At 30.6% G+C, this 23,462-nt stretch overlaps 2 protein-coding genes across 4 annotated transcripts in view; both read left to right on the forward strand.

Moving 5' to 3' along the window:
- LOC140448481 (uncharacterized) overlaps positions 1 to 8,285 on the forward strand; it is a 92,301-nt gene extending 84,016 nt beyond the window's left edge. For 2 of the 3 annotated variants that reach the window (XM_072541565.1, XM_072541566.1), the window contains exon 4: positions 7,994 to 8,285. In XM_072541565.1, the coding sequence (XP_072397666.1) occupies positions 7,994 to 8,265 (272 nt within the window). In that variant the 3' untranslated portion in view covers positions 8,266 to 8,285. Of the gene's footprint in view, positions 1 to 7,367; positions 7,427 to 7,993 lie in introns of all 3 variants that reach the window. The other variant, XM_072541567.1, reaches the window with a different exon arrangement.
- Positions 8,286 to 20,297: 12,012 nt separating this feature from the next.
- The window catches only part of LOC140448482 (uncharacterized), a 22,794-nt gene continuing 19,629 nt past the window's right edge, over positions 20,298 to 23,462 (forward strand). The window contains exon 1 of the mRNA XM_072541568.1: positions 20,298 to 20,431. The gene's annotated coding sequence lies outside the window, so the exon portion shown is untranslated. The remainder of the gene's footprint in view (positions 20,432 to 23,462) is intronic.

A 23,462-nucleotide genomic window follows, 5' to 3' on the forward strand; every position in this document is an offset into this window, starting at 1 on the left:
GAGACATGCATCATCGCAACAAGAAAAAGAAACTGATATTACATTAAAAATGATATTGGCAAAGCTCACAAAGATTAATGACAAAATAACTCAAATCGATATCAGAGTTACCCGACTAGAGCTTAGCGCTAAAGGAGCTACACCGAAAATCAGAAATGGCTAAGGACCTCCGAATAAAGACGAAGAACGCAAATTGACTGCAGCAACATCAGATCGAGTTACAAACAGTACTAGAGATTGAGAAAAATTATCTGTGTCTCGTTTCTCTAACACATTTCACTAAACAGTCATATATAAAATTTAGGGGGTATATTCTTCTGCACACCCAGATAATGCAGCTAAAGAAGGAAGCGCGCTATCATAATGAAATATAACATCTTGCATCATTAGAAATCTACAAGTTGCTATCAACAAGTCCTCACAGACACTTCGTCTAAGGAGTAGCAACCTCAGTGGAGTTTTACGTTGCCATGTAATCAATTCTTATTGTAAGTTAAACATCCTAATGTTTAATTATCAAAAATGTAACTCAAAGTTAATCATATAACGTTTAAAGGGTTTTTACCCATGTATTTAGTGGCTCTAAACATATCCATCCATATATCTATAGCACTGATGATGGAATAGTTATTCCGAAAACGTTCTGTGATGTAGCCCGATAGGGTTTTTATTATTATATATTTTATAAAGGAATTTTTAAATAAATTTTTGGGATACATGGTATACAGCCAACTACAGGAATTTAGTTTTCTTGTGGGTTTTATATTACTTTATGTATTAGCGAAAGTTGAGTGAAACCACTTGAGCGAAAAAACGAGGAAGTGACCGAAAACAAAATGGCTTAATGGAGTCCAAAAGGCAATGTCACAGACCAGACCAGAATGAAGACTGGGAGCCGGAAGGCACAGGACACTATAAATTGGATATTATATATATATATATATATATATATATATATATATATATATATATATATATATATATATATATATATATATAAGAAGTACTTGTGACTCGTTTGGAAAAAATATATAACTGTTTTGGATGGGTTGGAGTCAATAAAAGGGCTATTGGTTAACTATTTTTTTATATCTCGAGCTTTCAATTGTGTTTACAATTATTATCAAGAGCTGCTAAAAAAGACAAAAAATCTTACAAGTTTGAACTAGAAAGAAAAAACAATTTTTGTTAACTTACCAAATAAAAATTAGTTTAGTAAATAAAAATTGCTGCTAATACATCTTAAAAATAATTAATATAAAAATGTCCCAATCTAATAAATGCTTCTCTAAAATTTTTAGTATAATTTTGAAAACATTTTTTTTTAATACAAAAACAATTGAATTTATAAATAAAATAACAACCAATTACAAATAAGCCTCAATGTCATAAATGCCAACTTAAAATTTTTATTTTTGACAATTATATTGCCAAAAATAAAATTTTGTTTAAAAATTCTTTTTTGTTTTGTAACAAAAAAGAAGAAGATTTATTCACCATTGACAGATGTCTGAAAAAATGTAACAGATATATGGAAAATTAAATCAAAATGTGACATTTTACAAGTTTTATATATAAATTGTAAAGAAAGAATATAATTATAAATTTTGCTTAGATTTTGAATTTCTGATCTTTTGTTTAAATTATTATCACTTTTGCTAACACAAACCATTTCCAAAAAAGTCCTTTTGAATTTATTACATTCACTATATAAAATTTTAATGTTATCAAAATCCATAATATGGTCTTTATCGATTACATGCTCTGCCAAAGCACAAGATGGTTTTTTAATTCTGCAATCACTTTTGTGAGAAAAAATGCGATTTGAAAGATTTATTCCGGTCTCACCAACATATTCAGCCTCACAGTGAGTACAACTAATGCTGTATACTAAATTCGTTTTTTCAAATTTGTCTATAGGATATTTAGTTTTGGAATATAAAGATGAAATAGTTTTGATGTTCTTTGTTGCTACTTTGTTGCTACTTGAATACTGGGATGAATTCCATTCAGATGGGAGAGAAAAAGGTATAATGTGCCTTTACCATGGGGCCAAAATGACAAAGGTGTCATCACCGTACCGTAACCAGCAGGTGGGTTTGAGATTTGATGAGGACAGGACTGTTATTTTAAAATCTTCAATGTAAATATAAGCTATCATGGGAGAGAGGGGATCTCATTGGGCACATTTGATTTAACGATGATTGAAAATGATTTTGGAATAAAAAGTATGTATTATACATATATATGTATATATACATACATACATATATATGTATATATATATATATATATACATATATATATATATATATATATATATATATATATATATATATATATATATATATATATATATATATATATATATATATATATATATATATATATATATATATATATATATAGGGTGGTCCTTAAGTAATTGTACAAAAAGAAACAGTAGATTCTACACTTTAATATATTACGATTTAAGACAAATTGCTTTAATAAAATATTGATATTAAGAAAGATACAGGGTGTTAAAGTGCAAAATTAAAATATTATTTTTTGCTATAACTTTCATGTTTGTAAACATTTATATATAAAAATTTACAACTGGGTACTTTTAAATATGGGAAATTATAATTTGATGCAAACTTTGATGTAACTGATAGAGGGCGCCACTTCTGCCACATATGTGGTATAAATTTGCACTTAAATTTTTTGCTCTTTAAGTTACCTGTATTTGGAATAAAAAAGATTAAAGATACATTATTTTAACAAAAAAAAGGTATACTTGTTAATAACTCCAAAACTCAAAAGTTTTCGAGATAATCACATTTTAAAAATCAGCTGCATAATTCTGATCTAAGGCAATTACTCCAGGCAACGAAGAAAAAATAGACAAAAACATTAATACTTTAGAATTTTGGTATAAAATACCTTTAACTAAAGCTAATAGTTAACAAAATATTAAATAAAATAAATATATCAGCAGGATAATTAATAATAGGATTTGACAAAATAACAGAAGAATAGGATTTTACATCAAATAGTTTATGTTTTATGTTAAATTAAAGTCACAATCAAAACATTTTGTTTACAAACCAACTTAAGAAATATTTAAACTAAATAATATAACTTTTTGTCAAAGTAAGTGTTCGATATGTCCACCAATTTCTTTAATTCATTTGTCAATATATTCCATAAAAGATCGTCTCATATTAAATAGCATCATGGGTTCTAAAGAAACTGCTGCAGTATTTATTTCTTCCCATAGTTGGTTGCGAATGTTTATGGGATTCTTATAGACACGTGTTTTAATGCGCCCCATACACCAAAATCAAGCAGATTAAATTCGGGGCTACATGGTGGCTATAATGTATAATGGATGAATATATTATTTTGGATACATATCCAAATCTTATGCTATATTATGCTATATATGCTACATCTTATTTGTCGCAGAAGTTAAATAATGTAATAAACTGTGATGTATCTCGTTCATTGGTTACTTATATACACATGGAATAACCTACCGATGACATTACTTATTTATATGATTACGTTACAGCTTCTTACGAGTAACTATAATTACATCTCGAACAAATGGACTATTATGATTTACTAACGAACTAATATTATGTTGAACTAAATTGCCTGTGTGTTTACTATATTTATAACAATATCGGTTATTAGGACAACGATGATGTTTTTGTAAAAATGCTGAGTCTTTCAGGTTAGATTTATAGCAAAAGTATTATGAAACAGGACACATATGTGTTATTCAATACCTGTGCTCCAGTTTCTATTTGTCCTAATAAAAATGGGTAAACAATTTACGTAATGACCAATAAATATTCTTTTCGGATTTTTTATGAATTAAATAATTATATCAATATCTCACCACATTGCCAAGATATATGACTACCACGACCAATCCAACGTTCAGAAAAGTTGTATTTAAGTATGTTCTAACTGCCTTCTCTCTAGAATGTGGTGGTGTACCATCTTGCATAAACCACGTATTTTGGGTTTTTAGAATTTTACAATAGAGAAAAAGTAATACAACGCCATTATAGAAACTTAAGAAGCGATAGCAAAGGGAAATTGTAAACATGATGACGGCCTACGTCTGAATAATGATACGGCACCTAAAGAAGATGAAATATCTTTTCTCCAATAAGACATTTAGCACCTATAACAAAGCATTTTTTGATGTTATATTATCATCTTTGAGTTGTTTTAATAAGAATAAACTATGAATTATGCTTATCTACAGGTATTCAGTGCTTTACCGAACAAATATCAAACTAAGAATTATTGTGCAGCTGACCTATGAAATGCATTTATCCCGAAAACGGTTGAATTTTCAGGTTACTAACAAGTATACCTTTTCTTTGTAAAAATAATGTATCTTTAATATTTTTTAACACAAATAGAGCTAACTTAAAGAGCAAAAAAGTTAAGCGCAAATTTATGCCACACATGTGGCATATGTGGGGCGCTCTATTAGTTACATTAAAGTAAGTAAACAATTATAATTTATCCTACTCAAAAGCATCCAACTGTAAATTTTTGTCCAAAAATATTTACAGACGTAAAAGTTATAGCGAAAAATAAAATTTTAAATTTCCACTTTAACACCCTGTATCTTTCTTAATAACAATATTTTATTAAAGCAAGTTAGCTTAAATCGTAATATTTTAAAGTGCAGAATCTACGGTTTCTGTTTGTACAATTACTTAAGGACCACCCTGTATATATATATATATATATATATATATATATATATATATATATATATATATATATATATATATATATATATATAAATATAAATATATATATACACATGTATATATATATATATATATATATATATATATATATATTTAACCTTCTACTGTTGTTCACAATTTCACAGATGTTCACAGATATTCACATATCAGATTCAGCTACCAAATCTCTGTCAAAAGGTTTCAATTTTTCTGTCACTCCTCTTTCAATTCCAACCGAGAAAATGATTTGTCAAACTGAAGAAGCCATTTCTCATCTTCCTACCGACATAGCCGAAGTTGCTAGACAAGATGTCGCCAGAATTCTCCGTACTTCCAAACCCCCACCGTCAAAAATCAGTCTTTCAGAAAGACGCGCAATCAAAGAACTTGGCAACATAGGTAATGCCACTGTTATTCTTAATTCTTCTAATTATGTCGACAAAATGTTCGAACTTCATTTCCACAGAATACAAACGCGTCCCAAACGATCCCATCACCTATCTAGAAAAAACGACCAAATCCATCATAAATAAGTCTACTCTACCTTCAGACATCAAAAAATCTCTTATACCCAGAGAAAAATCATCAGAGATGATTTTTCTTTTTTTTTATTTTTTTTTGAAAAATATACGGCCTTCCAAAAATCCATAAGCCCAATGTCCCCCTAAGACCCATAGTCAGTGCATACAACTGCCCCACTTAAAAATTGGCAAAACATCTTGCTTTATCCTTACAACCAATAGCCGAAAAAGCTTCTTCCTTTGTCAAAAACTCTTTTCATTTTATTGTTCTTCTGAGAAACATTTCTATTTCACCCTCAGATATACTAGTTAGTTTTGACATTGTTTCTTTGTTCACCAACATTCCCATCGATGAAACCATTTCCATCTTGGATTCTAAACATCAAATCCTCCAATACACACTATCTCTTATAAAACACTGCACGTCTAATACATACTTTTCATTCCAAAATCATTTCTATCGTCAAATCAAAGGTGCCCCAATGGGATCCCCCCTCTCTCCCGTAATAGCTGATATTTTCATGAAACGTTTCGAAACAGCAGCCCTATCCTCGTCAAATTTCAAACCCACCTGCTGGTTACGGTACGTTGATGACACCTTAGTCATTTGGCCCCATGGTAAAGACACCTTCCTCTCAACATTAGATACCTTCCTCTCCCACCTGAATGGAATACATCCTAGTATTCAATTCATGATGAAAGTTGAGTCTGAAGCATCTTTGCCATTCCTTGATGTTCTTATTTAGAAAAAGCCACCTCACAGTTTTTCTCATTCCGCGTACCGGAAATCCACTCATACAAACCGTTATCTTAAAGCCCAGTCACATCATAACCCCGCCCAACTCTTTTCAGTTGTCAACACTCTCATTTCTCGTTCCATAAGACTTAGCGACAACAATCATAAGTCATTCGAAATCAATTCAATAATGCAAACACTCTTACAAAACGGCTACCACAAAACCCAAATCAATAAGAGCATAAAAACATCTAAACCCCAGTCCATCCAAAAAAGAAACCTTGCCGCCGGATCAACCCAAAATCTTTCTACCTTTTATTAAAGGTATCACTGACAAGATCAGTAGAACATTCTTCCTCTAAACATCAAAACCATCTTCACTACTCACTCCAAGTTGTCCAATCTCGTCAGATCCGTAAAAGACCAAATCCCCAATGAAGACCATGGTGTCTACGAGATACCTTGTTCCAGTTGCCCACGTACATACATAAGACAGACAAACCGATGAATCCATAACCGTATTTACGAACATTCTATATCAGTCAAACACTCCGATACTACTTCAGCCCTAGCCAAACATCATATTGAGACAGGCCACAAAATAGATTTCGAAAAAGCAAAAACCGTCGCCCCCATCCGCTCCTTAAAATCACGAATCATCGGTAAAGCTATCGAAATTGAAAAACGGCCTAACAGCTCAAATACTCGCGATGACGCTAAACGACTACCGGCAACATGGCGACCCCTGCTTCAGCGACCTCCCGCCCACACCGCTCAGGCCACGTCAGCTCAGACCATGTCAGCGCATACCTTTCCCGCGCATACTGAGAGTATAAAAGCAGCCACAGAGGGTAAGACCGGCCGTTACTCGACACTGAGGAGTAGGCAGATTGATACCTCACTGCCGTTTGACAGTAATACAAATAATTATTCTAAAAAATGTACTCCACACAAAGAGAGAAATGCACGGCAGTTCAGTAGATTTTGTCGAGAGCGATTTGTAAGCCTCTTCTTCAGGCCTGGTATGTGGTGCCATAATAACAGTGTCATCAGCATAGGTTGCAACTAGCATTAGTTGGTTGCAGGCAGATCTGCTGTAAATAGCAAGTGCAGGGTAGACCACAGTATGCTTTCTTGTGGTACTCCTGCAGAGATAGAAAACATTTTGGAGAGGCATACGTTTATTTTAACTTAGAAGTTTCGCATACCCAGATAAGATTTTATCATGTTATAGAAGGGGTATGATAAGTTTTGTTTTATTTTGTAAAGTAAGGCTGCTGGTCATACTTTATCAAATACGTTACTTATATCTAGAAAGGCAGCCATACATTATTTTTTTCCTTATAGGTCATTGCTGATTTCTTCAACCACACGGTGCCATATTTGTTTCGGAAACCAAATTAATGGTGAGGTATAAGTTTTCTTTGGCAACATATTGATTAGCATATACGAGTTTAGTTCTGTTTTTTCCAATGTTTCAGTATCGTTATTATTTGACCAGTTTTCCAGTTTAATCTTAATGGCGCGTTGAATATTTGCTGGAGTGCGTTTACTGCTATAGCAGGTAGTTTTTTTATAGTTTTAACGGTTATTAGATCACAACCGACTTTTCTTTGGATTTATTTCTTCTATTGGATAATAAATTTCTGTAATCTCAACACTCCTAAATGGTAGGCTGTTAAAATATTTTTTAAGTTAAGACAAATCTTATTTTTAACTTTTAGAAGGTGCGTGCTCACTGAAATATTCACTATAAGTCATTTTAAAAGGTTTACCTAATTTATAAATGAAGTAAACTGATAGTCATTAGAAAGAGTTATTGTCAATGTAGACGGATTGTGGGAATAAATTAAAAAAATATTACTTTAGGTAAAATGAAATTATATGAGTATATTAAAAAAAAGAATAACAATAAAATTATTCTGTCATCTTACAAACTAATAATAATGGGTATGATCTACGTCTGCTTTTAGGTAGTTCCACGGGGCATTTATTCGGGCACGGTGTTAATTTTTCACCCTGTGCCAATTACTGCACGCACTACGGAGACCAAACGTACAACAAATGGATGATTCTGGCGTTAGTCATTGTGTCCAAATGTTGCCTGGGAACATCAGAGATGAAGATACCACTCGACGGATGTGATACAAGTATAAAAGAAGACGGACGCGTATATGTCAAATATGATGATAATACCTATTATCCACAATATCTTATACATTACGAAAGTAATTTATGTAAATAAAGATATCAGTTTTTCTAGTTTTTTATATATTACTATATTATTGAGTTTTTGGATATAATAATATTATTATTATATTAAAGATATTATTAAATTGTCTTTAACATATCATGGTGAAGGGTGTTAAGGGTTATGTGTTGAGATTAATTACTCTGTAATTAAATCGAACTCGGTAGAAATCATAGGTTAATATTCATTTGGCATATACCTTCACAAGTAAATAAGCTGTTGAATAAAGCAAACACAGCCGTTGACCGACCTGATTGCATTCTAAAAGACACAGTTATTTTGATAAAAAAACAGTTATATATATATATATATATATATATATATATATATATATATATATATAAATATTAAGTACAAAAAAGACAATCAATCCATTATTGTATTTGTAACTATAAATCAGTTAATATAATACTTGGTGAAACCATTGTATCTTATTATCAAATCAATTGCAAAACAAAGAACCTAAGGACTACTACACATGACCGTAACTTTGACAATGCATGGTGATCCTGCAAACTAAAGAAGATGAAAAGTAAATTTTAAATGGTAACGACAAGTGGAGCATAGAATGGGAGGCAAAACGTTAAAGGAAGAACTCCAGGAGAAAGGTGTTGTCAATAGCAACTTTGTAAGTCAAGAGCAATAAATTAAGGCTAACACAGAGGTATAGACACTCCTCTACACTAGCACCATCGTGCCAGTGCTACGTCTGATTTGTGGGCGAGGAAGATGCATAGAAGAAGTTTAAAGAGGGACATCAAAGGAGGCATTGTGAGTAAAGCAGATCAATGCAAGGCGGCGTTACAAGTATAAAGCACATGAATAAGTCATCCTAATAAGTAAGAATTTAGTTTATTCCTACGAATACTTCCTTTTCGGATTATTTTGTTATCTTTGCTGTCATTATAAATCTGAGTATAGGGTGTTAGTATTAGTATTATTTGGTAAATAGGAGTCAAAGTAAATATTACTATAATGATTAGTGATCACATTAATAGCAGAATCAAGGTCAAATATTGGGATAAGTAAATGTCGTGCACTCGGAAAAACTTTAAAAATAAATTTGATTCAATATTAGAATAAATCAAGAAGCAAAAATAGACGAGGAACAAGAAAAGCTTGTGTCCAATAAAACAGAGTTAGTAAAACTCAGCCATACAAGAGCACTAAGAAAGTTACTAATTAACTCATAAACTACCAATTATGTTCTTTGAGGATAACCGTGTCTAGCTAACTATGAGCATATCTATCAAACATATATATATATATATATATATATATATATATATATATATATATATATATATATATATATATATATATATAACAAATATTTACAAATCGATGTACAGGGCGTTTCAAATTTATGTGCCGCGTTCTATAACAAAATAAAAATTTTATTCTATCATTGATTGATAAAATGAAACACAACAATATATATATATATATATATATATATATATATATATATATATATATATATATATATTATTGACTGTATATTATTGACTGACTATATATATATATATATATATATATATATATATATATATATATATAGATAAAGAAAAATATTTACAAAACTCACAAAGGAAACTAAATAAAAGATTGAAAATCTATTTTCAATCTTTTATTCATTTGGGTTTTTTTTTGTAAAATAAGAAAAGGGATATAGGAATTTTCTGATTGGTTAGCGAGTTTGGAATGGGGATGAAAGGGAGTGAATGTTTTGAACGTTTGGAGTAGAAAAGATTATTATGTGATGGTCATCCGAAAGAAGTAGTTGAAGTTTTGTGTAGCCAGTTAAGAAGCAAGTGCCAGTGGTGTTAATAGTTAGACGTATGTGGCTGAAAGGTGGAACGAGAGATAGGTCAAGGTTTAGAAGTCGAATACCTCCTTGATTATATAAAGTCCAAGTGAGTAAGTCACAAGAACTATAAATATTAAAAATATTAGCGACACCAAGTAAAAAAATTACTTGGGTCTCAGTAGTTTTGTGTGTGCTCATAAAGTAACGCGTTAGTTAAATTAACAATATCAAAAATACTTATTGCCTAGCGGACAAAATATGAAAGAAATTATTTCTTATCAATTTAAAAGAAACATAGTAGGCTATGTTTTTGTTAAATGTCTTTATTTGTTTAGTAATTTATTTATGTTCAGTGACAGTTTAGTACTACAATATTTTTGGTATTTGTGAATGTTTTAATTATTGCTTAGATTTAATTTGAAGTAGAAATGGAGTTAAGTGTAAAGCAAAGAATTGAAATACTTATGATGATTGGGTATGGAGACAGATCGCGAACTCAGATGGAAGTGTGTAATTTGTTTAATGATAAATATCCAGAAAGACCTATAACGCGTTCAACAGTCAGTAAGATTGAAAAGAAATTTCGACAAAATGGTACGGTTGAAAATGCACGGAAATCAGGTCGTCCCTCAGCAAATGCTGATACTGCATTAGATGTTTTACTTAGTTTTGAAGAAGATGCGCACACTTCTGTGCGTAAAGTTAGTCGCGATATCGGTGTTAGCAAAACAACGGTACACAAACTATTAAAGCTTGAAAAATGGCATCCTTATAAAATCAAACTTGTGCAGGAATTAAACGAAAATGATCCCGATAGAAGAATGCAATTTTGCGAAGCAATGATGATAACTGCCACCGAGACCCTCTCTTGGTACAAAACATTATTTTTTCTGATGAGGCCACTTTCACGTTAAATGGCGAGGTTAACCGTCAGAATTGTAGATACTGGGCAAAAAAAACCCCACTGGATGCATGAGCATCATACACAATACTCGCAAAAGGTAAATGTATGGGCTGCAATTGTAAGAAATCGAATCATCGGACCCTACTTTTTCAAAGGTAATTTAAACGAGGCAACGTACCTTAAGTTTTTAAGGGGGTATCTCGTACCTACTTTACGTAATTTGTTTCCCAGCAGACGTAATCCTGAAGGTTTTGATGAAAGTTTATGGTTTCAACAGGATGGTGCACCTCCACATTATGCTGTAGATGTTAGAAGGTACCTAGATGAAATTTTTCCGAACAGGTGGATTGGTAGACGTGGAGCTATTGAATGGCTATCCAGGTCACCAGATTTCAATCCTTTGGATTATTTTATGTGGGGCCATCTGAAGAATGTTGTGTATCAAACGAAACCATTCAAGAATTACAACAAAGAATTCGGACAGGAATAAACAATGTTTCTCAAGACACAATAAACAACGTTCAACAAGAATTTGTACAACGTTTGGGTTACTGTCAAATACAGCAAGGGCTGCAGTTCGAACAGTTATAAAGTCATGTATCAATAAGTGTTTTTGATAATATTGTTAATTTAACTAACGCGTTACTTTATGAACACACACAAAACTCTTGTATTTTTGTCCACCCTGTACCAGTTTGAATCAACATGTGATACATTTTTGGAATCAGCTCAGCTAGAGTAATCCGAAAATTGAGACAAAATGGGGGTGTTCTATTTAAAAAACGTGACGGTGAGGTCATTACTCGAAAGTAATTCACCCTGTATATTAGAATATAATTTTAAAATACGGTAAATTAAAATCAAAAATCGACGTGTTTCAGAATTATTTCTTAAAATGCTCTGTTTAGCTAAAAAAGAATTTGTTCCATACTTTACGGACACAGTGTATATATATATATATATATATATATATATATATATATATATATATATATATATATATATATATATCTTTAAGGTATATGACCGTTTAATTTAATATAAAAAAATGTGCACTCGTAAGTGAATGGGATGTTATCGGTCTGGAGATAAAAAAGACAAGAGTTGTGCTACTTTATCTATTTATTGAAGACGTTTCGCCTATTGTTCAATAAGCATCATCAGTTCATCTAAAAGAGTGTTATTAGCGATACATCTAATATGAAAAAACAATTAAGTAAATGATCTTACCTTTAAAAGATCTGTAGCATTACAATGTTGTTATTGCAAAGAAACATCAAAAAATTAATATAACTGAACCCTAGCCGTGCCGTTGTTTATATAACAATTCAAAATTGACAATTATATTTTTTGATAGATTTAATCAATCAATGTTTTCAAAAGTGAAATTTAAAACAAATTAGTTAAATTGGGAATCTTCCAGCGTTCTGTGTTTCTATATTTTTTGCTGTTATATTTATTATATTAATTTTTTGATGTTTCTTTGCAATAACAACATTGTAATGCTACAGATCTTTTAAAGGTAAGATCATTTACTTAATTGTTTTTTCATATTAGATGTATCGCTAATAACACTCTTTTAGATGAACTGATGATGCTTATTGAACAATAGGCGAAACGTCTTCAATAAATAGATAAAGTAGCACAACGCTTGTCTTTTTTATCTCCAGACCGATAACATCCCATTCACTTACGAGTGCACATTATATATATATATATATATATATATATATATATATATATATATATATATATATATATATATATATATATATATATATATATATATATACACTTCTCCAAGAAATTAACGCACCACTTCAATAATTCAATTTTATTTGTTAACAGGCAAAGAGTAAAAAAATAAAACTTCACCAGATTTACTCTACATTTTATTAGTAAGTATAACAATTTGTCTAATCATCAGAATATGTTGAAGTACAGGAGAAAAAAAATAAAAAGGAAAATTCTAAAAAAATAATGATAACAAAAGTAAACTAAAATATGAAAAAAGTCTTAATAACGAGTGTTTCCACCTCTAGTACGTATAACAGCCTCACATCGTTGGCCCATACTTAAAATTAATTGCCGTATTTCATTTTGGTCTAGTTCTCTCCAAATCTGGATCAGCCTCTCTCCCACTTCCTGTAAGTTGTTTGGTTGGATCGGTGTCGCTCTTAATCGCCTGCCAAGGATATCCCAGAGATTTTCAATCGGATTTAAATCCGGACTATGTGCTGGCCATTCCATAGTATTAATTTCTACCTCTTCTAGATAATTTCTGACGATATGTGCAGCGTGAGGTCTGGCATTATCTTGCATTAGTAAGAAATTTTCACCGATATAAGGAGCGAATAGTAATAGATATTGCTCCAGGATCTCCAATATGTACGTTTCAGCTGTAACAGTTTCATTTTCTATGACCACTAGGTCCGTAGGTGCAGTCAAAAAAATACCACTCCACATCATAACGGATCCTCCACCAAAAATCTGGTGTGTGAGAAGTTACATTGAGCATATCGTTCGATGGGTGGTCGCAACACACGAACACGTCTGTCGGTATTGTACAAACAAAATAGGGATTCATCAGTAAATAGCACTCGTTGCCAGTCAGCCTCTAACCAATTAACGTGTTCTCTGACAAAATGTAGTCTCCCCCTTCGATGCTCTGCAGTTAATAGAGGACCCCGGACGGCAATCCTAGGTGTTAAGTTGTATTCCCTAAATGACTGGCGAACAGTTGCAGTACTAATTTGTATAGCATGCACGTCTTCAAGCTGAACTTGTAGACTTCGATGTGTTACAAAACGTTGTCGAAGAGCAGAAATTCTTAAAACTCGATCTTGAATAGGGGTAGTTACCCGGTTTCGTCCTTGCCCTGGTCTGCGTGTAGAATCCCCTGTTTCGAGGAATCTTTCTAACACCCGTGAGACGGATATGTGGCACATATTAAACCGACAACCAATTCTCCGGTAACTCCAACCTTCTTCCGACAGTATCACTGCCTGGGCACATTCATCTTGGGATAAATTACGTGATTGACGCTCCCCAATAAACACAATTAACAATAATCAACAATTAAACAGTAGCCGAATAAAATTCGTTGAACACTTGGAAATTAGTATATTTATAGAATAAGTACATTTTTTGCTTCTTTTTGTTTTGTTGCAAAAAAAAACTATAGCGATAAAACACAGTCAATAAATATAGAGTGTACGAATAGCATATACAAGGGGCTTGCAAAATATAACATTACAATGGAAATTTTTATTAACGCTAATAAAATATTTTAATATTTCAAAGTGGTGCGTTAATTTCTTGGAGAAGTGTATATATATAAATCATATATATATATATATATATATATATATATATATATATATATATATATATATATATATATATATATATATATATATATATATATATATATATATATATATATATATAAGAATAAGAAAAAAGAAGTACTTGTGACTCGTTTGGAACAAATATATAACTGTTTTGGATGGGTTGGAGTCAATAATAGGGCTATTGGTTAACTATTTTTTTATTCTCGAGCTTTCAATTGTGTTTACAATTATTATCAAGAGCTAAAAAAGACAAAATACTTACAAGGTTGAACTAAAAAGAAAAAACAATTTTTGTTAACTTACCAAATAAAAATTAGTTTGGTAAGTAAAAATCACTGCTTACATCTTCAAAATATTTAATACAAAAATGTTTTTATCTAATAAATGTTTCTCTGAAAAATTTTTATAATTTTGAAAACATTTTTTTAATATAAGAATAATTGAATTTATAAATAAGTTCAAATAGCAACCAATTACAAATAGCCTCAATGTCATAAATGCCAACATAAAATTTTAATTTTTGACAATTATATTGCCAAAAGTAAAACTTCGTTTAAACATTCTTTTTTGTTTAGTAACAAAAAGAAGAAGATTTATTCACCGTTGACAGATGTCTGAAAGAATGTGACAGATATATGGAGAATTAAATATGACATTTTACAAGTTTTATATATAAATCATAAAGAAAGAATATAATTATAAATTTTGCTTAAATTTTGAATTTCAGATCTTTTGTTTAAACTCTTATCATTTTTGCTAATACAAACCATTTCCAAAAAAGTCCTTTTAAATTTATTACTTTCACTACATAAAATTTTAATGTTATCAAAATCCATAATATGGTCTTTATCGATTACATGTTCTGCCAAAGCACAAGATGGTTTTTTAATTCTGCAATCACTTTTGTGAGAAATAATGCGATTTGAAAGATTTCTTCCGGTCTCACCAACATATTCAGCCTCACACTGAGTACAACTAATGCTGTATACTAAATTCGTTTTTTCAAATTTGTCTATAGGATATTTAGTTTTAGAATATAAAGATGAAATAGTTTTAATGTTCTTTGTTGCTATTTTTATATTGTCAATAACCTTTAGTGTTTGTATTAATTTAGGTGTTAATGATGGTATAAAAGGTAGTGAATGATAATAGATGTTCTGATTGTTAGATACAATGTTTTGAGATTGAGCAAAAAATGGTGTTAAATTATTTATATTACCAATATTAGAAAAAAGCATCCTATGTAGCATATCTGGAGGATAAGAGTTTTCAATTAGAATATTTTTTAATAACTGAAGATCTTCCTGTAGATAATCTGGATGAGAAAGTTTTAAAACACGTTCTTTTAATCCTGTTATAAGGTTCATTTTCATCTTATTTGGATGGTGAGAGTAATAGCTTATAAATCTATTACTACATATGGGTTTTCTGAACCATCTGGTTTTCAACATATTGTCTGTATTTCTTACAATTCTCATGTCAAGGAATGGTAGAGAATTATCTACCTCTTCCTCAACTGTGAATTGTATATGTTGATTATGACTGTTGAAAATGTTGACTGTTTCATGAATTTTGTGTTTAGGAAGTGCCAAAACTAAATCATCTACATATCTCTTAATAAAAGGAATGAAAAAAGTGCAATTACTGATACAATCACTGATAACATCATCCATGACATAGCTACTTAGAATGGGTGAAATACTAGATCCCATAGGACTACCAAGTGAACTTCCACTCGAACATCGACAAGAAGCAGACCATCCAGAGAGACTTGAAAATGGCAAGTGAGATCTTGCCGAAACGTCGTCAAAATGGTTTTTATCAAAACCAACAACATTTAACGCGGAGTCAAACCCGGAATACCATTGATATATATATATATATATATATATATATATATATATATATATATATATATATATATATATATATATATATATATATATAACATATATATATATATATATATATATATATATATATATATATATATATATATATATATATATATATATATATAATCTATGGAATACTCGAAGAGTGGTGGGTTTTTCGGTCAAAGTGGAGAAATAAAAGACAAAGAAGTTGGCTACTTCATTTATTTATTGAAGACGTTTCGCTTTCTGCTTAGAAATCATCATCAGTTCATCTAAAAAGAACAATATGAAAAACCAAACATCCATAGAGAAGTTATAACATGTGTGTTACCTTAAAAAGACATGTAGCTGTCAGTGATATTAAATTTGTGAAAAAGCTTATGATAATGAAACATTTAGAGATAAAGTTGTATAAACAATTAATTGAAACTAGGTACAGTTTACAAATTAACAAACTTAGCACAGCAAAAGAACATGTGATAATCATACATGTATATAAAAAATTGTTGTAAAAAACATTAAAATTGATATGTAAAGAACTAGAAAGATCATGAGATGCACTTCCAACAATGTATTATCAGTTAAATTTAATTTTGACTTTAGGTAACATTATTAATTAGTTAGATTAAAATATAATATTTAAAAGTAAAAGGAAGTTACCAGTCTTTAGCATACTGAATGCCGCAGGTAAATGAATTAACAGGTGTAACAGCCACGCCAACAACGTGAAAAGACAGTGGCCTTGTGGTCAAAAAGTGACAGAACAGCAAGGCGAAATACCAACCTCTAGTGCAATAGAGCGGTACATTTAAAGATTATGATAAATTTGGGTGACAACTTGTCATTAAAAATTAAAAAGCCAAAAAAATGAAAGGAAAAGGTGGTAAGATCATTATTTTCCCCCCAGTGATCGGTTTAAAACCCAAAAACAAAGCAAGCGAGGTCAATCAAAAATATTATATATTATAATATCGATGTTGTGACCGGTTAGCCAGCCAACAGGTGAATATTGATTTAACTTCCACAGTCCAAGGTGCATTTGGAACTGTGAATGAAAAAGATTCTATGAATCAGTTTCAATTAAAAAATTTTACTAAACAAGTCAACCAAAAAAACAATTACTTAATTATATGTAAATGTGATATTGACAAAGTAGTTAATAAAATGTAAGTTGATAAATCTAAAGTAGACTTTACACTACATGATTTTATCATATGACAATATCATATGAGATTTGTTATGATTCCTCGTTTCTATGATGTTTTAAAAAATCGTGTTTACATTGCATGATAAGTTATGACCTATGATATGAGTGATAATGATTGAGGTTTTATTGATTTTTTTTTGTTTATGGCCATAGAGATATTAGGCACAGTATAGGTATCGACTATTAGATTTTGAAACCATTATAATGGAAAATAACTCTTTGATTGCATTGGCTTCCCAACTTTTAATAATAATACGCCGGCAACAACTGCGTACAGCGTACAGCAGTAAGAAGAAAAAGATCAGACTTAATAACTAAATTAATAAGTAATTTTACAAATTACTTATTAATTTTCAAAACACGTTTTCACAGAAAGTAACTAGTTATGACTTCTTAGTGCAAGATATGGCATCGAGGTATACTTACCGTTAACAGTTTAAGTTTCGAAGTTGTTCATTACAGTAATGGAACAACGTTGCCATATGATGCATCGTTAAAATATAATACATACAAGTCTCCTGGCTTTGTCTCGCTATGACGTCATGCGCAAAGTCGATTAAAATTAGAACGGCAAGTGAGCATATATCTTGTTGTTATAGTATCATGCTCTTGATCCAGGATCTTCGTGACAACGACTTGGATAGACAATAGTCCACATACACTTTCGAAAGACTTGTTAACTAGTAAGTAATATTTAGTAATAGGAATTTTGTTTGAGTTCTTTACGTATTTGTACTGATTTTCTTTATGCTATTTGTTTTTATAGAATAGAAATATGCTTTATTGTTACTGAAAATTATTGAACAAATTTATGGACAAAGCTAAAAAAAACAGTCAAAAAGTACAAAAAGTATAAAAAGTATAAAACAAAAACAAATATAATAAAAAAAACAGAACAATACAATTTTAAATTAGTAAAATTATTGTATCACTTACATAATTTGTACAGACAACAACAAATGAGACAAATTGTAGCCACTGCTTGAGACACCCAAATGTAATTATAAACAATACTAATTTTGTTTCTTTGTTATACATTAAGAAACTCGTCAACTGAATAATATGGTCTTTCAGAGAGATAGATTTTTGTCATCTTATGAAACTTAATGAAAGATGTTGCGGATTTAATTTCTCTTGGAAGGTGATTATACAGTTTTTTTGCACTATATAGAATAGAATTCTTTACTAGCTGAGTGGACGGGATCGGTAAATAAACGTTACAATCCGAGTTTCTAATGAAGTAGCCATGATCAGGTCTATCGGGAAAAATGTTTAGATGCTTGCGAATCAAACAAACCGTTTCCAAAATAAATAAAGAGGGAAGAGTCAAAATTCCGTGAATTTCTTTTGAATGAATTTCGTTTTCTCTCTTTTTCTCTTTAATAAATCGTTTTGTACCTTTGGATAGCTTTTTGAACCGTTAGTGTTTAAGACATTCTTATATTACAGGTAAAAGCTCTCATATTTTGTAACCAACAATATATGTTATACTCTCTATCTCATTTTAGGACATTCTTCATGTTTGTCCTATTGTGTAGATACTAATTTTATCTACAACACTTTCTTACTAATCGAAAGGATTTTTACTTCACCCATTAGCACTACTACTACTTATTACAGGATGTAAATGCCGCTTTGAACTGCTACCATTCAGACTTGTTCCACAGACATATCAAACACTATACACAATTTTTACTTACAAGCAACTCTGCTCACTTTTACTGTAGGCTATAAAGCAACAAAACAACCAGCTTCTTCAGAACTTCAGAACACAGTAAAATCTCCTCCGGCATTTCAAAATTGGCTTGGTGTCGTCTCCCTCTACCTTCCGCTTCTACCAATCATCATACACTCTACACCTTAAATAATCACATTCAATACTTTCTCAGTAAACAAACTCGCTGTCATCATGATCTTATATCATTTGGTATTTCCAATTTCATGAATAATTCCTTGCTTTTTGTTTACAAGTCTCGATATAACAACATAACTAAACATCAAGATTATTATCTACCCTCATCTTTTACTAAAAGCTTTCTCCTTACTTTCAAAATTCTGTGTACAAAAGATTTCTATTTTATATTCAAAAAATTCTTACACCTGTGCCTTTGACATAATTGTTTATTAAAAACCGACTATTGCTATAATATCGAGATCTAACTGCTCTCTCGTAGCTTAGAAAAAACATTACTCATTATTATCTATTTGGTTTTTACAGAATTAGTGTTTCTATGTATTTATTAAATTTATTAACATCGAGTTTATTGGTCGATGAAATTAAATTTATGTTATGATATTTTTCTCTAAATATTTTAGACCAATTCAAACCACAACAATATATTGAGAGTTGTTATACTACAGCTGTAATATACAGCTTAGATACAGATTTAACTGCTCTCTCGTAGCTTAGAAAAAACATTACTCATTCTTATCTATTTAGTTTTTACAGAATTAGTGTTTCTATGTATTTATAAAATTTATTAAATCGAGTTTATTGGCCGATGAAATTAAATTTATATTATGATATTTTTCTCTAAATATTTTAGACCAATTCAAACCACAACAATATATTGAGAGTTGTTATATATATATATATATATATATATATATATATATATATATATATATATATATATATATATATATATATATATAGTTTTTAACAAAGTTTTTGAAATGACAGCCACTGGCAAGTAAGATAAATTTATCAAATGCAACTTCGTTAGCAATTTTTCAGCACTCTACAAAACGTTACTGTATATTTTGCCGCATGCAGTACCTTCTGAGGTAACGTTTTCGTATTATAAACTATCTATGGATGAATAATTGATGAAAAATATTATTTTGTGATAAGATTAGACAAAAAACAATATCACATTAAGGTAGATAGTCAGATACAAGTGCATTGTATATGTGATATAATATACCTACCCATAAGTGTACGATAAAAAAAAATCAGGGAAGTCCAAAGAGTAATTTCACTAACATCTAAATTCTTTGGGAATTAAGGTAATTAAAATTATATAAACTAAGCTAATTCTTATTATACCAGAGGGGACGATTATTATTTTTATTTTTATTTTCTTTAAAAACGAGTATTGTTTCTATGGCAATAACATTTTGTATATTTGCATTATTTATTTAAAATTAAATTAAACCACTTATGATCGCATAGTGCAGCCTTCTTTATCCAAATATCTTCCAAAACTTTTCTGATTCAATTTCATCTTGGTCTTCCTCTTTTTGTTCAGGTTACAGCTTCCAGTTTTATCTTCATTCTCGTTCTTCTTTTTAGACATGACTCTGTCTGTTTTTCAATGCGGCTCCAGTAAGTTGTCGTTCTATCATTTTCGTGGTCTTTCCTTTGATCGTGTTTCTATTGGTGATCCGTCTCTCGCCATCTTTGCTACTCTATTTGTTGTCATTCGGCTTATATGATCGTTTTATTCTATTCTTCTATTTCTAACGCAGTACTTGTTATTCTCCACCTTGTATCTTCGTATACCTGTACTTCGAGCTCTGTTCCATAGTGCCCTACCATCGATTTTTCTAAGGACTTTCATCTTTGCTATTCCTAGTATTCTTTTTATCCTCTCTAATTAAAAATTAAAGTTCTACTTGATATGTTTTGGTACTTAAACTTTTTAGTTAAAATGTTTTTTTGGTAGCTAATCACAGATGCAATTAGAGATACCAACCTTACAACTACGAGCCATAAAATAGTTTTTAAAAATTAAACACATCAGTTTGATTTTTGTTTAAGTAAATAAACATTTTCTAGTTTAATTTTATCATTAACAAAAAGCAACAGTGCGAATCGAAAATGAACTGTCTGAGATCCTCACCGTCGGAAAAGGAGTTAGACAGGGTTGCGTACTGTCACCAGCATTATTATTTAACATGCACTCTGAAAACATTTTTAGAGAAGCCTTGGACGAATCAGAAGATGGTATTGCGGTAAACATCCAACTTATAATCAATATTAGATATGCAGCTAATAATGTTGTAGAATCATGTAACAAATACGGCGTATCTTGAGTCTTACAGAAGATGCCATAAAACGACTAGCGGCAGTTGAAATTTGGTGCTACCAACGTACTGTTCGTGGCAAGATATTTTGAATTTAATCTTCTAGGTATAGTTGTATACAGGGTCGGACTTATATACTGATACATTTTATCAAAATTACGGCAATCAATCCCACAAAGTAAAATAAAAATACATATAAGTAATACTTGTATATTAAAATATATATTTAACACCATAAAAAAATAATAAGGAAATAGAACTGGGGGAAGAAATTAGAGATAAGAACATTGAAATAGTAGCTATAACAGAGACAAAGATAAAAGGAAAAGGGTAAATAATATTAGAAAACGGAATGTTACTAATATACAGTGGAGTGGAAGAAACGAAGAGAGCTCAGGCAGGAGTAGCGTGAATGATAAAGAAGGAGAGTATCAACAAAATAAAAAATTGGATATAATACAACGAACGTATATAAAGAGTAGACATAGATATGGATACAGAGGAAACCAATACAAACCTAATCATATGCTATGGACCAGATGAAGACGCAACAAAAAACGAAAAGAATGAATTCCGGGACAAATTACAAGAAATGATAAATGATTGTACAGAGAAAATTGTGATCACAGGAGACATGAACAGTAGAGTGGGGAAAGAAACAGAAAAATGAAACAATGTCATCGGACCTTATGGGGAGGAAAATCTAAACAAAAATGGAAAATTACTACTGGAATTCTGTCTAGACAATAACCTGGTGATTATGAACACACACTTCCAACATAAAAGGATACACAAGATCACAAGAGAAGTCAAATCAAGAGACGATCAATCAATTATAGACTATACTATAGTGCAAAAAACAGAGAAGAACTGGATAAGAGACGTAAGGGTAAAAAGGACTTATGAAATTGGTAGTAACTTATCTACTAGAAACCACATTCAAAAGCAAAAGAAAAGAAATAAGAAGAAATGAGAACATACTTAAACAGAAAACACAAAGAAATAATAAAAATTTATAAACTAAGGGAAGAAACAACGAGAATAAGATACTCAGAAGGACTAGAGAAAGAGATGGACAATGAACATGAAATAACAGAAACAATAGAAGAAGAATGGGGAAAATTTAAAAATGCGATGATAAAAACAGCTAAATCAATATGTGGAACCACAAGAAATAACAACAGAGGGAAACGAACATCTTGGTGGAACGATGAAGTGAAAAGAGAAATAAAAGAAAAGAAGAAATGATGGAAAGAATACATACAAGACAAAACACAACAAAAATATGAAAATTATAAGAGACAAAGAACAAAAAAAGAGAAAAAGAAAAGTTGGAAAAAATTCGCGGAAAAAATGGAAAAAAACAGCACAAAAAACGTAAAATTATTTTACAGAACATTGAAAAACCTAAGAAGCAACAAAGAAACGAAACTGAAACAAATAAATAATAACATTTACCTAAAAATACATTGATACATTATTATATTCTTTATTATCGTTATCATCATATATAGCCTCTGTTTATATCCACAGTCAGAAATAGACTTCCTCAAGATTTTTCCATTTATTACTATTTTGTGCTAATTCAACCCAGTTCATTGTGATTCTCTCTTGATGGCATCTGACCAGCGAGTTAAAGGTCTACCTTGACTGTGTTTATCGCTTCTTGGTCTTCATCTCAGAATCTTTTTTGTCTATCTATATCCCGGCAATTGCCACATGTCTCGCTTATTTCCATGTAAGCCTTGTAATGCCTTCGAGAACACCTTTGCACTTTTAACGTATCTTCTTATTTACCCTATCTCTCAGTTTTAGGCCATGGATTGTGCGTTCCATTTTTCATTGAGTTAATTCTGTCTGGCTATTGTTTTTGTAAGAGTAAGAGTTTCTGCTCCATATGTAAGAACTGGCCATACATACTGGTTGAACGCCCTTCTTTTGATACTGATGGGTACTTCCAATTTAAAAAGTAACTTGGCTTTCTTATTTTTTAATACTGTTCTGAAAATAT

Source organism: Diabrotica undecimpunctata, chromosome 8 (assembly GCF_040954645.1).
Source record: "Diabrotica undecimpunctata isolate CICGRU chromosome 8, icDiaUnde3, whole genome shotgun sequence".
Taxonomy (NCBI): Eukaryota; Metazoa; Arthropoda; class Insecta; order Coleoptera; family Chrysomelidae; genus Diabrotica; species Diabrotica undecimpunctata.